The following is a 14,558-nucleotide window of genomic DNA, read 5'->3' as shown; positions in this document are numbered from 1 at the left end:
TCATCGATTGCCGGTAATTACAATTAGTCGAAGTTTTCTCCGACAATTTAATACGAATATAAAAGACGGAATGACGAAGATTGCACGTACCACCTTCGCTCACAACTGGAAGTTGCATCGCTCACTCCGTTTCAACGACTTTTGCTCTTGCCCCCTCTTTCTTTATTACACACAATACACGCAGACACACATATAAATACACACAAATGCTTTGCAAATGATCCATCACTTGTGCTGAAACATGGGCAGTTACAGCGTGTGCATATGTTTCAGACGAAGATTTCGTGTCCTGGAGGAGGCCCCACCACCGGACGTTGTCCGAACATTCAACAAGTTCTCGGGAGATGGGACCCACTTGAGCCCTGAACAGCTCCTGAGATTCTTGGTTGAAGAGCAAGGGGAGCAAGGAGTAACACTGAGTGAGTGTGAGAGTATAGTTCAGCAAGTTCTTGATAGGAGGCATCACATTGCTAGGTTCACAAGACATTCTCTGAGTCTTGATGACTTTCATCATTTTCTGTTTTCGACTGATCTTAATCCACCCATGTTGTCTAAGGTATGATTTAAGTACTTTGATTTCAATTTGTTTGGTTTTTGAGTTAGGATCTTTCTAAGTTGACCTTTTCCACTGTTTTGGGATTTTTTTTTCATTTGTTTGTTTTTGATCCTGGATTCTTGATTGGAATTGAGTTGGGGATAAGTGGTAGTGAGGAAATTGAATTTGATAAATCTTGGTGTGTGGTGAAATGGACAGACAGAAAATATTAGGAGTTAATTAGGACTAAATTGTATTGATGGTATCTGTTTATCTGATTGATTAGACATCAAGATTGTTATTGCACTTAGCGGGATACATGGGGTATGTTTGCTGTGATTTAACTTATATTTTCGAGAAATTTTCTGGAATAGTTTAAGATTTTCCGCGAATCTGGTTTTTCTCGCATTAGGCTAATAAGATTCAACTGTTTCCCCAAGGGGGTTGGTTTAGATATTAATCTTTTAACAATGATTAATGGAAATCTGAGGGCAGCATCACTTTGTTAGTACTCAAATTGTGTATATCTTGATTTAACAATACTGAATAGTAATTAGGTAAAATATTTAGCAAAAGAAAATTAGTAATTAGGCTGGCTCAGTTTTGAAATGAAGATATTCCATAATGATTGTAACCTTGAATGTAACTATTTGATTTTTGTTTTTGTTAAGCCTTTTCTATATGCATTTGGTAGATAATATTAAAAGAAAAAGGAGACAGAGAGAGAAATAGTTTCATGTTTTTTCAGCAGGTATGCTTTATCACAAACTTTACAGCTAACATGGACACTTGTTCTATTTTTAGGTCAATCACGACATGACTGCACCACTGTCACATTATTTCATATACACCGGACACAATTCGTACTTGACCGGGAATCAGCTCAATAGTGATTGCAGTAATGTTCCAATCATAGAAGCACTTAAAAGAGGTGTGCGAGTTATAGAACTTGATTTATGGCCAGACTCAAACTCACGCAAGGGTGCTATACATGTTAAACATGGAGGGTGGGTAACCTAGATTAAGATTTTGCTTTATAGTTCTTTTGCAGCTTGATATGTATGTTTGAGTAAAATTGGCAGCTTTCCTGCTATTTTTCGTTGAATCTGTGAATTTACTTAGAAGTTAGTTATTTAGACAAGGCTAGAACTTCAGATACATTGAACAATATGTCAATTACTGATATGGCTTGTCCCTATGCCCTTCGATTGTGTAGGGATATGCAGATGAAAAAGTTTTACTAGCCGAATTCCTTATCCTATTTTATTTTTTAAATACTGTGTATTACTGACTTTTAGGACCCTTACGCCTCCGGTGGACCTCTTGAAATGTTTGAAGTCAATTAAAGAGCATGCCTTTGAGACCTCACCTTACCCTGTTGTAATAACACTAGAAGACCATCTTACATCAGATCTCCAAGCTAAAGTAGCACAGGTTAGTACAAATTTTGTACATAAATAATGAAAATTTTGTTTCATTAACTTATTTCCTTTGTTCTTTAATTTTCTTAACCTAAAAGGTCCTCAGGTGATTTTTTTTTCCCTATCTTAATCTAATATTATAGATGCTCAGCGAAACATTTGGAGAGGTATTATATTGCCCTGAAGAAGATGGTATAAAAGAATTACCATCCCCAGAAAAATTGATGAAGCGGGTCATTATTTCAACTAAACCGCCAAAAGAATATCTTGAAGATAAATGTCCTGAGGATGACCAAAATAACCTGTCGAACAGAAAGGATTCTGATGATAGTTCATGGGACGATGAACCAGTAAACGATACAGCTGATATTTTAAATAATGATAAGGTGTATATGACGGGTGTAAAAGATGTCTTTTATTTTACTTACAGTTACCTTGATTTTTAAAGGTCAGATTTTTACATAGAAGTTTCTAGTGACATGCCTGTTCTTTTGCCTCACAGAGCTTTGACATCGGCGAGCAGAGTCATAATGCTGCAGATTATGATGAACCTGACCTAAAGACGAATGTAGCACCTGAATACAAGCGTCTTATCGGACTTCATGCTGGAAAACCTAAAGGAGGTCTGAAAGAAGCATTAAAAGTTGAAGCTGACAAAATTAGACGCCTTAGTTTGAGTGAACAAGGTCTTGAAAAAGCAGCTAAATCTCATGGAGTGGATGTTGTGAGGTAGTAATTAATACTTAAAAATCATGTGTAACATACATTGTGCAGGTTTTCATTTTGAAACCACTGATACAGTTATATAGCATTTGCTTCTGGTTTTAAAATTTTAAGCATATGACTAATGACAGTGTTCTTCCTCTCTATAACAAGGTTCACACAAAAGAATATTTTGAGAATATATCCTAAAGGTATGCGGGTCAACTCTTCAAATTACAATCCACTGATAGGATGGATGCATGGAGCTCAAATGGTTGCATTTAATATGCAGGTTTGTTTCCTGTTCTTGTTTTAGTCCCTACTTTAGCTGAAGGTGCACATCATGCTCAACATTTGTATTTTAGGTCAATAAATATCTGTGTTCACTTCGGGAACTAAACAAAATTAGCTTTGGTACTTCTATATTGCTTTTGTTTTTCTAGTGCTTAATTTCATGATATTCAATGGCAATGTTTTAATATATCATTAATATTATTGCAGGGACATGGTAAAAACCTCAGCTTGATGCATGGGATGTTCAGAGCCAATGGAGGGTGTGGCTATGTCAAGAAGCCTGATTTGTTACTCAAGGCTAGTCCAGATAATCATGTATTTGATCCTAAAGTAAAGCTTCTAGCAAAGAAAATTTTAAGGGTAAGCATGCAAACAAAGCACATAGTGCCACTTATTTCATTTGTACAACTGGAATTGTAACACTTCCCAATGTAACTTCACAGGTGAAAGTTTATATGGGTGATGGTTGGCATTTGGATTTTAAGAAAACTCACTTTGATTCGTATTCCCCACCAGATTTTTACACAAAGGTACTACATTACTTGCTTTTGGATGTGGCTGCAGCCTGCTGTAAATCCAAATTGCATAACAGCTACATTGGGATGCTTAAGTTCAAACTAAAAAGTTATTTGATTTCAGCTAACATATCAGTCTACCTTCTTAATCGTTTATCTTATTTTTCCTGAAATTTATTTTAAAAGGCGACTACAATAAAAGAATAATTACAATTTTTACGCTAACTATTTAAAAATGTTTACAGTTATAGAATTTTGTCAAACAGTGCTTTCTGCTTTAGCTTAGGTTAACATAGGAAAAGAACAAAGAAGACTTTATTTTTTCAGGGAAAATAACGAAGACTTATTTATGTAATTACTTTTCAAAAATTGTTCATAACAGCATCCAGTTTATGACAGTCTGACAAATCAATACTGAATATTTTCAAGAAAGGATTCAAAATCTTGATACAGAAATTAACTGTTGAAATATTTTCATATGTTTTTGTAATGAACAATTACAGTAGATTGACATGTATCCATTCTAAAATTGTTAATCTCCAAACAGGTTAGAATAGCTGGTGTGCCTGCTGACGCAACAAAGAAGAAAACAGCAGTCAAGGATAACAAATGGACTCCATTCTGGAATGAAGAGTTTGAATTCTCATTGTCTGTTCCGGAACTGGCTATACTTTGCATAGAAGTACGCGATAAGGATGATGCACCAAAGAAAAAAGATGGTTTTGGTGGCCAAAATTGTCTTCCTGTTTCCGAGATAAGACCTGGAATTCGAGCAGTTCCTCTCTACAGCCGCAAAGGAGTGAAATATCCCTCTGTGAAACTACTTATGCGCTTTGAGTTTGTCTAAAATTTTCATTTCAATTGCACCTCTATAATAATCTTCAGTTTTCAGAGAAAAATACATGTACAATCCAATCAACATTTTGTAAATGATGAGCCAGTTTCTCCGTTCTTAATACCTTCCAAAGATTTGCAGTTACTTTTCAATTGCTTATATTGTTAAATCTTTTGTTCGATTGTGTTAGCTTGTACCAGTTAGATAATTTATAAGTTTAGAGCTTTGTTATTTGTTGCTAAGGACCCTGTGTCTGTATGTTCATGTTTATATCCAGTTTATTTAACCAGAATCTTCTGTATGTATGTTGAGTTAATATCCTCCAGAGTCCACGATATGTGATTAATTGTTTTATGTTAAAGTGTAGACAGAAATTGGATAGCTCAATTTATACCCTGTAATTTTTGAGCTCTTTTAAACACTTCGTTATCTGTTTCATATTCATAAATTTGTACTTTTCCTTCTGGATTGGGCGTCCGCAGGATCTTATGCTGGTAGCAGTCTTATGTATTGTGCAGAAGGTCTGATGTCTGCTAGCCATGGGAGGGAAAGTGGAAGTGTTGAGATATGTTTTGCATACACGGTTTCAAGATATTCCTGGTCATTCGGGCATACAGGTGCACACATTAGACTCTGCAAGTATGTCACATTGGTGATGTCTTGTTTATCTTTTTCCACTTTTGTCTGGATTTTATTGTGAAATTATTGAATAAATTTGAGGCTTAAATTATAGCCAGCATGATTTATAATGTTAGCTTATACAAGTATTACTGCTCGCTTGCATATATATATACAATGCTCTACTAGCCAATGGGGAATCATATTTCTAGCTGTTGTATCTCAGATTTTAATGACCATAAATAGAATTCACCTTCAATTTGAGTGTGCGCTTATATATATAGAATGTCATTATTTATCTGTAAAATTAAAACATACTATAATCGAAGTTTTTTTATCAGCTTATAAACACCTAAAATAGGAAAAAATATCTTGGATATTTCTACAATACAAGGACAACCTCATGTGTTAAAACATTTTATGTCTTGCTATGCCTAATATTAGCATGTCATGGATAAATTTAATAACAACTATTATATATAGTTTGCTGGCTGTACTAATGTACAATTAAACAATATGTAGATGGATGAGTTGTACATGCTATAATTAACAATATGAAGCCAATACAAACCTATATCTTTGATCAAATCATTGGACAAAGACAAAATTAATTAAACTTCTCCAATCCCCATCGACTTGATTAAACCATATGGGGAGGCTTGTGGTCATCCTTGTGGTGATCACAAGTTTAATTATGGTTGTTAATATAAATGGTGTGGTGGCAAATGATGTTGGGGTTAACTGGGGAAGACAATCTCGACTGAGATTGCTCCCATCCAATGTGGTTGATATGCTTTTGTCAGACGGTGTGCGGAAGGTGAAGCTTCACAGTTTTTATGAAAATGTAGCAAAAGCTTTTACTGGCTCTAATTTGGAATTGATGGTCACACTACCCATTCCTGAAGTGATTATGGTCAATAACCAAAGTAACGCTATAGCTTTCGTTAAGAAAAATGTCACTCAGTTGTATAAAGATCATGATGTCAACGTTAAGTAAGTATATTTACCGTCTCCCTTCTTTTGTATGTTGTTCTTATGCCTCTGTTTTATTACCGTTAGTGTGCTATTTATGTTTCTAAAGTTTAGATGAAGAGCCTCTCTGTTTACATCTTACATCTTAATTTCCTCCTCACTTCTGCTTGCACACTGAATATGTTTTTATTTTGGTTCAGATTATGATTTGTTAGAATTACTGGTTGTATGATAAATGCAAGCTGCGGAATGCACATGTGCATTGGTAATTATAATGAGTACATTTTATCTTTTGCAGGTATTTCATGATTGGAAATGAACCTTACACCATTACATCAAACGTTACAGCGTCATTTCAGAATGATTTTGACACGGCACTCCACCATGTTACTGAATGTATTCGGTATCAGCCAAGCCCTTATAACCAAATAAAAGTAAGCATTCCTCATGCTCCAGATGTTCTCATATCCGGTATAAAAAGACCATCCCAAGCTGATTTCAATGGCGTCGTGAGGCAACGAATGCTCAACATACTAAAAATCCTAAATTCATCAGGTTCCCCTTATGCAGTGAACATATATCCACACACAAGTATATTGCAGAATGGTTTTCCTCTTGAATTTGCTTTCTTCGACAACAATAGCACTTTCAGAATTCAAGACGGACCGAATGTCTATACCAATGTATTTGATTTCGTATACGACTCATTCGTTTCGGCTCTAAGAAAATATGGATTCGGCAACTTGAGGCTGATTGTGACTCAAGTGGGGTGGCCAACAGATGGACATGTCTATGCTAATGTCTCCACTGCACAAAGATTCTATGTCGGTTTCCTCAAGAAAATTGCCAACAACGAAGGGACACCACTTCATCGTGGAGTACCCATAGAAGCCTACATTTACAATCTAAACGACGAAAACGCCAAAGATATGAGCGCATATGGTCCCTCCATTCGACATTATGGAATCTACGATTACAAAGGTCAGCCCAAGTTCTCTCTAGATTTGACAATGAAAGGTCGTCCAGATGCAAAGCTAGTACCTGCAGAAGGTGTGGTGTCCATGCCTAGAAGATGGTGCGTTCTCAACACAGATGCAAAGCTGAACGCAAGAAACCGCACATCCCTCATCCTGAAACAATTTGAGCGAGCCTGTGAAAAGAACGATTGTTCAAAATTATATTACGGAGCATCCTACAGCAATCTGACATTCGAAGGTAATGTGTCGTATGCATTCAACGTTTACTATCAAAGCAAAAGTCAGGTTGACGGTGCATGCTATTTTAATGGATTCGGGAAAATAACCATGGAAGATCCGTCGGAAACATATGGATGCCATTTTCAGCTGGAAATATTATCAACATTGTTCATCTGGGGTCAAGGGGAGATGGGGAATGTGTTGGCCAAAACAGGAGCAAATGCGGTTATGTATGCTAATAATTCACCTGATGATGTTCAAGTGGTGCCTTCGGTTTCTCCGGTTTTAATTCTTGCTACACCATTTGTTTTATCATCCATTTTGATGTTATGGATCTGGTTCATCCAAATGAGGAATCAGAACTAATTGAGAATCGGTGATTAGTCGTCGGTTTTTTGTTATACGGAGATGGGGAAAGTATAAGAGGATGGTGTAGTGAAGGGTTCTCATTCTTGTTATTGTAACAGTTGGATTGATGGCGAAGGTGTAACAGTTGGATTGATGGCGAAGGTGCAAGGGGATGGTGTCGGTGAAGGGTTCTCATCCTTGTTATTGTAAGAGCTGGATTGAAGTTTCAATACATTTTTCAATACATTCATTTGTGTCAGTGAAGAGTTCTCATTCTAACTAAACCACCTTTGTCATCGTAACCTTTGGATGAAATTTTTAAGTAACCACTTTTGTCATTGTAATATTTGGATGGAAGTTTCAATACATTCATTTGTTGCTTATGGGACATTTTTTTTGAGTGAATTGGGTTTCTATTCCAAACAAATCAATTTTTTTTATATATAAGCACACGATTTTATTCATATTGAAATAGGAATCAATTTTTTTAGATTCATTAGATAGATCAATATCAATTTCATAGATATCATATCGATCACGTGCATAATACAATAAATTTGTACATATTCTTTCAAATATATTTAAGAAGAATATGAGCATCAAGTTTATAGTTTCATCGTATCATCATATACATGATACAAACAAATTAAAAAACAATGTGTTAGATTTTCTTCAACAAACTGATTTTCTTCTACTGTCAATTATCTTCTACAGACTTTTCTTTCCTTGAATATTTTTCAATTAGAAACTCAAAATTGGAATTTCGATCGCACTTAATTTGATTGCCACTAAAAATGGAAACATGAGGCTCCTGATAGTGTTTTTTGACTCGAAAAAACAGAACAGAGGGAGCGCAAACAAAAAGTGTCACTTTTCAAAGCTTACTTAAAACCCCGGGACCTGCATTTCAAGTAGAGCAAAAAAGTATTAAATTTTGCATTTCATCAAAGAGTTTCCAACTAGTTTAAACTATCAAGGTATGCATGCTCACACATTTGTTGAATTTTTCAATGTAATACACACAGAGAAACACACTCTTTGTGATATTCTTGAAGGGTTTTTTTTTTTTTTTTTTAAATTTTTATGTTTGAGTATATTCAAGAAACTATCAAAGATCATCAAAGATTTTGACTTATGGTGGTTGCATTCATGGGTTGTGTTATCTGTATGTTACATATACTTTCTTGATGGTTCTTGATCAACTCTAAGCTGGGCATTGATCAAACAGTTTGTTCTGAGTTGTCATTTTGAGCTTCTATGACTAGTTGTGAATTGTGATTAGTGATTACTCTTGAGAGTTAAGTGTTTTTTCTTTTTTTATGTTTTTGTTGTGTTAATTTGTATATTAGAGAGGACAGTTTGCAGGGAGATAGGTTGGCTTGTGGTTCAATCATGGGGGTTGGTAAATTTCCGGGACAGGAGAGGAGTGTGGCTGAATCTTCGGTTTTGCTTGAATTAGCTGCGTCAGATGACTTGATTGGTTTTAGGACGGTGGTGGAAGAAGGTGTTGATGTTGATGGGGGTGGACTTTGGTATGGAAGAAGGTTAGGCTCGAAGAAAATAGGGCTGGAGGAGAGGACACCGCTTATGGTTGCTTCCATGTTTGGCAGCAAACAGGTCTTAATATATATACTTGAAACAGGCAATGTTAATGTTAATAGAGCTTGTGGTTCTGATGCTGCGACTGCCCTTCATTGTGCTGTTGTTGGTGGATCTGCTAATGTGGTTGAGGTTGTCAGCCTCTTGCTTGATGCATCTGCCAATGTAAACTGTTTTGATGTTGGGGGAAATAGGCCTTTCGACCTGATTATACCCTTTGTCAGCTCTTTGTATGATTCGAGAAAGAAGGTGTTGCAGCTCATGCTAAATGGCTACCCTGGTTTTGATAAGGCTTGTAATTTGAGTAATAAGATTACTGAAGACATCAGAGAGGGAAGAGATTATTTTGTTGATTTTTCGCTTCCAGGCATAAATAATAAGATGTACGTGTCGGATGAGTTTAGAATGTATACGTTCAAGATAAAGCCTTGTTTGAGAGCTTACTCTCATGACTGGACAGAGTGTCCATTTGCCCACCCTGGTGAATATGCAAAGAGGCGTGATCCACGCACGTTCCATTATAGTTGTGTTCCTTGTCCTGAGTTCCGAAAGGGGACTTGTCCCCAGAGAGACACTTGTATGTATGCACATGGAATTTTTGAGTGCTGGCTTCATCCTGCCCAGTATCGTACCCGTCTGTGCAAGGATAAGATTGGTTGTAACCGTAAAGTCTGCTTCTTTGCACATAAACATGAAGAGCTTCGTCCTTCATATACATCCACAGGGTCTGGTGTGCCTTCACGTAGATCATTTAGGGCCAATTCCTCAGATTTTTCGACAATGAGCCCACTTACCATTGGTTCGCCATCTGTTATGATTCCCCCTTCTGGTCAATCTACTCCAATGGATGGATCAATGGGGCCAATCCAGTGTAACTTTGCCTCCCCAAACCTCGGTCTCTCTGGCAGCAGACTGAGAACTACTTTAAGTGCTAAGGATATGAAATTGGAAGCTAAACGTTTTGGTAAAGAGGGTCATCGTCGCCACCAACAGCAACTCCTGGATGAACTATTCGGTCTCTGTTCTCTAGCCTCTTGGAACAATCCCTTCTCTAGTTGTGCAACTGAGGAGCCTAGCAGATTTTTGGGATTGAAGCTGACTAAGATGGATGATGTTTTTAAGTCTCATGATCCTGCAATTATGTCTTACTCAAAGGGACACTCCGTTGATGCAGGGACACCCCAGTTACATTGTTTTGATGGGATATCATTGCCCTCCTTTAATAGTGACCGTGATTCTTGGTCTAACTTCAAGAATTTCCCAGCAACAAAAACTGATCACTAGGGCATTGAGGAGTAGCAGTGTCATTATAAGACTGGAGGTTCAGAGATGCTTCCACAATGGGTAGAGCACTTTTATATGGAGCAAGAGCAGTCAGTGACGCGACGCAACTTTGAGCCTTTTTATGTTACAGAGGTCTCCTCCGATTTTATCAATATTTTTCCATCAGATTTTGCTTATAAATTTTAAGAGTGCAGATTATATACTTATGGTTATGATTCTCATATTTTGTTGCATGATGGTGGTAAGGTGGGTACTTATGTGTGTATGTATGTGAATTTTTCGATTGCTTAGACAATGAAGACAAGGAAGCTGGTTGGTGAAACTTGCTTTCATGTTACTAATACTATCAACAAGATAAGGATCTTAGTTTTTTGTTTTTCTTCTTTTCTGTCAGAAGATAAGGTTCTTGGTTACTATCTGGATATGTGTGTTTGGATTGCATAAGACCATTATTTCACAAGTTTTCATGATTACCATTGATGACAAAAGAGGAGATTCTATTCTATGGTCATCAAGAATTAATTTTTTCGATTCATTAAATATTTCTATATAAAACTTATGAGCACATGCTGTTGACTATAATATTTCATTACACAAGTTTAGTCTTTCATCACTCCATCCTAGCATCTTATCAATTGGAGTTGACCCTTGACAATCGATTTCCGGCAACAAAATTTCCACACCTTTTTATAGCTGATAAATAGAAATCTTTGAGTGTGTGTATATAGCACGAATAAGTTATGTGGTCCCCTGCATTCACATAAACCGCGGATAAATTGTTGTAGAAAGCGATTGTCAGGGACCAGATCCTTTATCTGCAGCCTATCAAGTTTGGTTTCTCTGCTTAATTAAGTTTTCAATACCAGGTTCCAACTGCAAATCACATGGATTCTCCAGATGAGATACTCTACGACTTCTCCCCTCTGTTTCGTGTTTTCAAAGATGGCCGGACTGAGCGATTGTCAGGAAACGATATTGTCCCCGCATCACTAGATCCAACCACAGGCGTCGAGTCCAAGGATGTCACTGTAAATTCAATCTCCGGCGTTTCCGCAAGAATCTACCTGCCAAATTCCGCTGACAAGGCTCACAAGCTTCCACTTCTAGTTTATTTTCACGGAGGATGTTTCGTAGTTGACACCGCTTTCTCACCTCTCTATCACACTCACCTCAACAACCTTGCAGCGCAAGCTAATATAGTTATTGTCTCAGTAGACTATCGAAGAGTTCCAGAGCATCCCCTGCCAATCGCGTATGAAGACTCATGGGCTGCGGTACAATGGATTGCATCTCATGCCTCAAGAAACGGTCAGGAGCCGTGGATAAATATTTACGCTGATTTTCAGAGTTTTTTCCTCGGTGGTGACAGTGCGGGTGCTAATATAGCACACAACATGGCTGTTCGGGCTGGCTCGGAGAGTCCAGCTGGTTTGAATTTCACGGGGATTGTTTTGGTGCATTCGTTTTTTTGGGGTAAAGAAGCAGGGCCTGGCCAGGTTATTCTCCCGGGAACCAGAGCTTTTGCGGAGAAGTTGTGGCTTTGTGTCAATCCGTCTAGTAGCGGGTTAGATGACCCTTTGATAAGCCCGGATCCGAGGACTTATACGTTTGGCTGCAGGAGAATGATAATTTTGGTGGCTGAGAGAGAGGCTTTGAAGCACTGGGGACTGTATTATAAAGAGTTGCTGGAAAGAATTGGTTGGGGCGGAGAAGTTGAAGTTGTAGAGACTAAAGATGAGGATCATCTTTTTCATATCTATGATCCTACGACTGACAAAGCTAAGTCCTTAGTTAAGTCCATCGCATCTTTTGTGAATGAGGGTAAAAGAATTTGAGTTTGTATCTCAGCATTTGTAATGAGTTTACTTAATCCTTGATTTGAAATTTTTATCCAAGACATCATAAGCTTACTCTTATCTTGCATTTCATTTGTTACATCTCGTGTTGAAGAATTTCAGAAGTTCGAAGGTAAAAGATTTGTTATGTAGCTTTCACCCGATATATTAATTATTGCGTGCCTGCCATTTGTGTGTACACAAAATTTGAATCTAACTCATCTGTACCAAATTTACACCAACTGATGTTATAGACGTAGGCGGAGCCAAGGAAAGGGGGTGTGAGGTGGGAATAGCTATGCCGTGACAAGGCCACAGGTTGTGGCAAGGCCATGCCGATCCAAGAAACCAATTCTAGCAGGATCCCAAGGCCAAGCAAAAGGAAAGATAATCTTTGGTCAGTGATGTGCTTCTATGTTTTTATTATATGAAGTTGGGATTGTTCCTTATTTAAGTTCCCATATTATAATGTTCATAAGAGCCTGAATTTACTTATTTCATAGAGCAGAAGATGATCTCTTAGGGCATCTCCAACCATCACTCTAAACTTTATATTTCTTCACTTTTAACTTTATAAATAGAGTAATCCATCTCCAATCATCCATTACTTTATCTTTATATATAAAGTCATGCACTATCCTACTCTATATATGAAGTTGAACTTGAAGATAAAGCACAAATTGCTTTATTTATAAAATGAAGTAATGGTTGGAGATGGAATAAAAATATAAAGTGAAAAAGGTGAAAATGAAGATGAAGTTGCTTTATTTATAAAATTATGATCAGAGATGGTCTTATATCAGTATAGTTAAACTTAATAAACAAAAAATAATAATTAGGATTCATCTCATTCATACTCAAAAATGGAGACTGCTAGGAAAAAAACCCTTGGCCATCACTTCTAGGAAAAAAATAGTGGGTTCTGCACTTTATCGGTTTTCTTGGAAGGGCCTCAATTGAATTAAGCAATTTAGGTATGTTCAAATAGATTCTTGAGTTTCAAAGCAACATACATACACAATCACTCTTTGTGATAAGTAAGTCTTGAAGTTGAGTCTTTATTAAGTGTCTTGTTATAATTGTGACAATTCTTGAGTTTTGTTTTTGTGTTTATAGGGGGGTTTTCTTGTTCCTTTTTTTTGTGATGTTTTTGTTATTTTAATTTGTGGAATCAGAGAGTAAGTTTGTAAGGAGATAGGTCTGCTTGTGGTTAATCATGTAGATTGGTGGATTTCTTGGACAGGAAAGGGGTGTGGGTGAATCTTTAAAATTGCTCGAGTTAGCTGCCACAGATGACTTGATTGGTTTAGTTCCGCGGTAGAATTAGAAACTCTTGATGTTGATGGGTTTGAGCTTTGGTATGGAAGCAGGGTAGGCTTGAGGAGAAGACATGTCTTATGATTGTTTCTATGTATGTAATTGAATCGGATGACGTTGATATATATATAGAGAGAGCGCTTGTGGTTCTGATGCTGCTACCGACCTTCACTTTGATGTTGTTGGTGGATCTGCTAATGTGGTTGAGGTTGTAAACGTCTTGCTCGATGCATCTGCAGACACAAACTGTATCGATGTTGAGGGGATTAAGCCATTGGACTTGATTATACTCTTTGTGAGCAGTTTGTTTGTAAAAATCGAAAAAGACAATGCTGGAGCTCATTCTAAGTGGCTTCCCTGGTTTTGATGAATATTGCAATTGATTAATAAGATTGCTGAAGATATTAAAGATGAAAAAGAGGTTTCGCTGCCACATGCCTCAAAAGATTGTAGTTAGGGAAAAAGATTATCTTGTTGATTTTTCACTTCCAGACCTAAAGAATGGGATGTCCGCAGCTTCATTTGGGCTGCGGAGAAGTGGCAGATCCCCTGCTTTACTAGTGAGCGCGAGATGCTTCCCCAATGGGTAGAGCAGTTATATGTGGAGCAAGAGTAGTTGGTGGCGTAATTTGACATTTTCATATTTCCCCTAAATTCGATGGACTCTTGGCAGGAAAACCGTTAACACAGAGCATCAGTGATGACGGCTTTCTTAATGTCTAAGTTCATCTACACTGCTTATTCCGATTCTTAAGGTGCGATTAGTCATTTCTTTTCTTCTTTTTTTTTTCTGCAAAGCAATTAGTCATTTCTTTTTGCTTGTCTCTAGTAGCTTAGTTTTCACCCCATAAGGTGCCAATTGATCAAATTTTTTCTCCTGTTCCTGATTTTTGTTTCAGTTCTACTTAAAGTCGATTCTACTCTAATAACTAATCAGTCCTCTTATATGTGTATCTGTATTGGGTTCTGCGGGGTGAAATGAAATACTGATGTTGAGTTTGATGAAATAAAATGCTAATTCTTTTCTTTAGCTCATTTTCTTCGCATCTGCAACACACATTTTAATTCATTACAAGCCAATTATAGG

General features: G+C 37.1%; 4 protein-coding genes across 7 annotated transcripts; all 4 read left to right on the top strand.

Annotated features, from left to right (window-relative positions):
• Nucleotides 1-57: 57 nt before the first annotated feature.
• Nucleotides 58-4,425, top strand: LOC108209956 (phosphoinositide phospholipase C 6-like). Of its 2 annotated transcripts, XM_017381174.2 has the most exons (9): nt 63-556; nt 1,340-1,542; nt 1,834-1,969; nt 2,100-2,342; nt 2,459-2,685; nt 2,833-2,950; nt 3,160-3,312; nt 3,396-3,482; nt 4,015-4,425. In XM_017381174.2, the coding sequence occupies exons 1-9, from the start codon at nt 242-244 to the stop codon at nt 4,312-4,314; spliced, it is 1,782 nt and encodes a 593-aa protein (XP_017236663.1). In that variant the 5' UTR covers nt 63-241; the 3' UTR covers nt 4,315-4,425. The 2 variants fall into 2 exon arrangements, with proteins under 2 accessions (XP_063943312.1, XP_017236663.1); XM_064087242.1 differs by lacking the exon at nt 2,100-2,342 and having other exon boundaries at nt 58-556.
• A 147-nt stretch (nt 4,426-4,572) lies between these two features.
• LOC108207446 (glucan endo-1,3-beta-glucosidase 6) lies at nt 4,573-7,932 on the top strand. Of its 2 annotated transcripts, none has more exons than XM_064087244.1 (2): nt 4,573-4,919; nt 6,191-7,932. In XM_064087244.1, exons 1-2 carry the CDS (start codon nt 4,870-4,872, stop codon nt 7,452-7,454), a joined length of 1,314 nt encoding a protein of 437 aa, XP_063943314.1. In that variant the 5' UTR covers nt 4,573-4,869; the 3' UTR covers nt 7,455-7,932. The 2 variants fall into 2 exon arrangements, with proteins under 2 accessions (XP_063943314.1, XP_063943313.1); XM_064087243.1 differs by having other exon boundaries at nt 4,573-4,941.
• A 535-nt stretch (nt 7,933-8,467) lies between these two features.
• Nucleotides 8,468-10,619, top strand: LOC108210008 (zinc finger CCCH domain-containing protein 66-like). Its single transcript, XM_017381239.2, has one exon. The coding sequence runs from the start codon at nt 8,829-8,831 to the stop codon at nt 10,317-10,319; it is 1,491 nt and encodes a 496-aa protein (XP_017236728.1). The 5' UTR covers nt 8,468-8,828; the 3' UTR covers nt 10,320-10,619.
• A 291-nt stretch (nt 10,620-10,910) lies between these two features.
• Nucleotides 10,911-14,501, top strand: LOC108210009 (probable carboxylesterase 12). Of its 2 annotated transcripts, XM_017381242.2 has the most exons (3): nt 10,912-12,287; nt 12,409-12,551; nt 13,398-14,501. In XM_017381242.2, exon 1 carries the CDS (start codon nt 11,204-11,206, stop codon nt 12,152-12,154), a length of 951 nt encoding a protein of 316 aa, XP_017236731.1. In that variant the 5' UTR covers nt 10,912-11,203; the 3' UTR covers nt 12,155-12,287; nt 12,409-12,551; nt 13,398-14,501. The 2 variants fall into 2 exon arrangements, with proteins under 2 accessions (XP_017236729.1, XP_017236731.1); XM_017381240.2 differs by having other exon boundaries at nt 10,911-12,551.
• The last annotated feature ends 57 nt before the right edge of the window (nt 14,502-14,558 follow it).

Source organism: Daucus carota, chromosome 2, assembly GCF_001625215.2.
Source record: "Daucus carota subsp. sativus chromosome 2, DH1 v3.0, whole genome shotgun sequence".
NCBI lineage: Eukaryota > Viridiplantae > Streptophyta > Magnoliopsida > Apiales > Apiaceae > Daucus > Daucus carota.
This window is presented reverse-complemented; position numbering and strand designations above follow the sequence as displayed.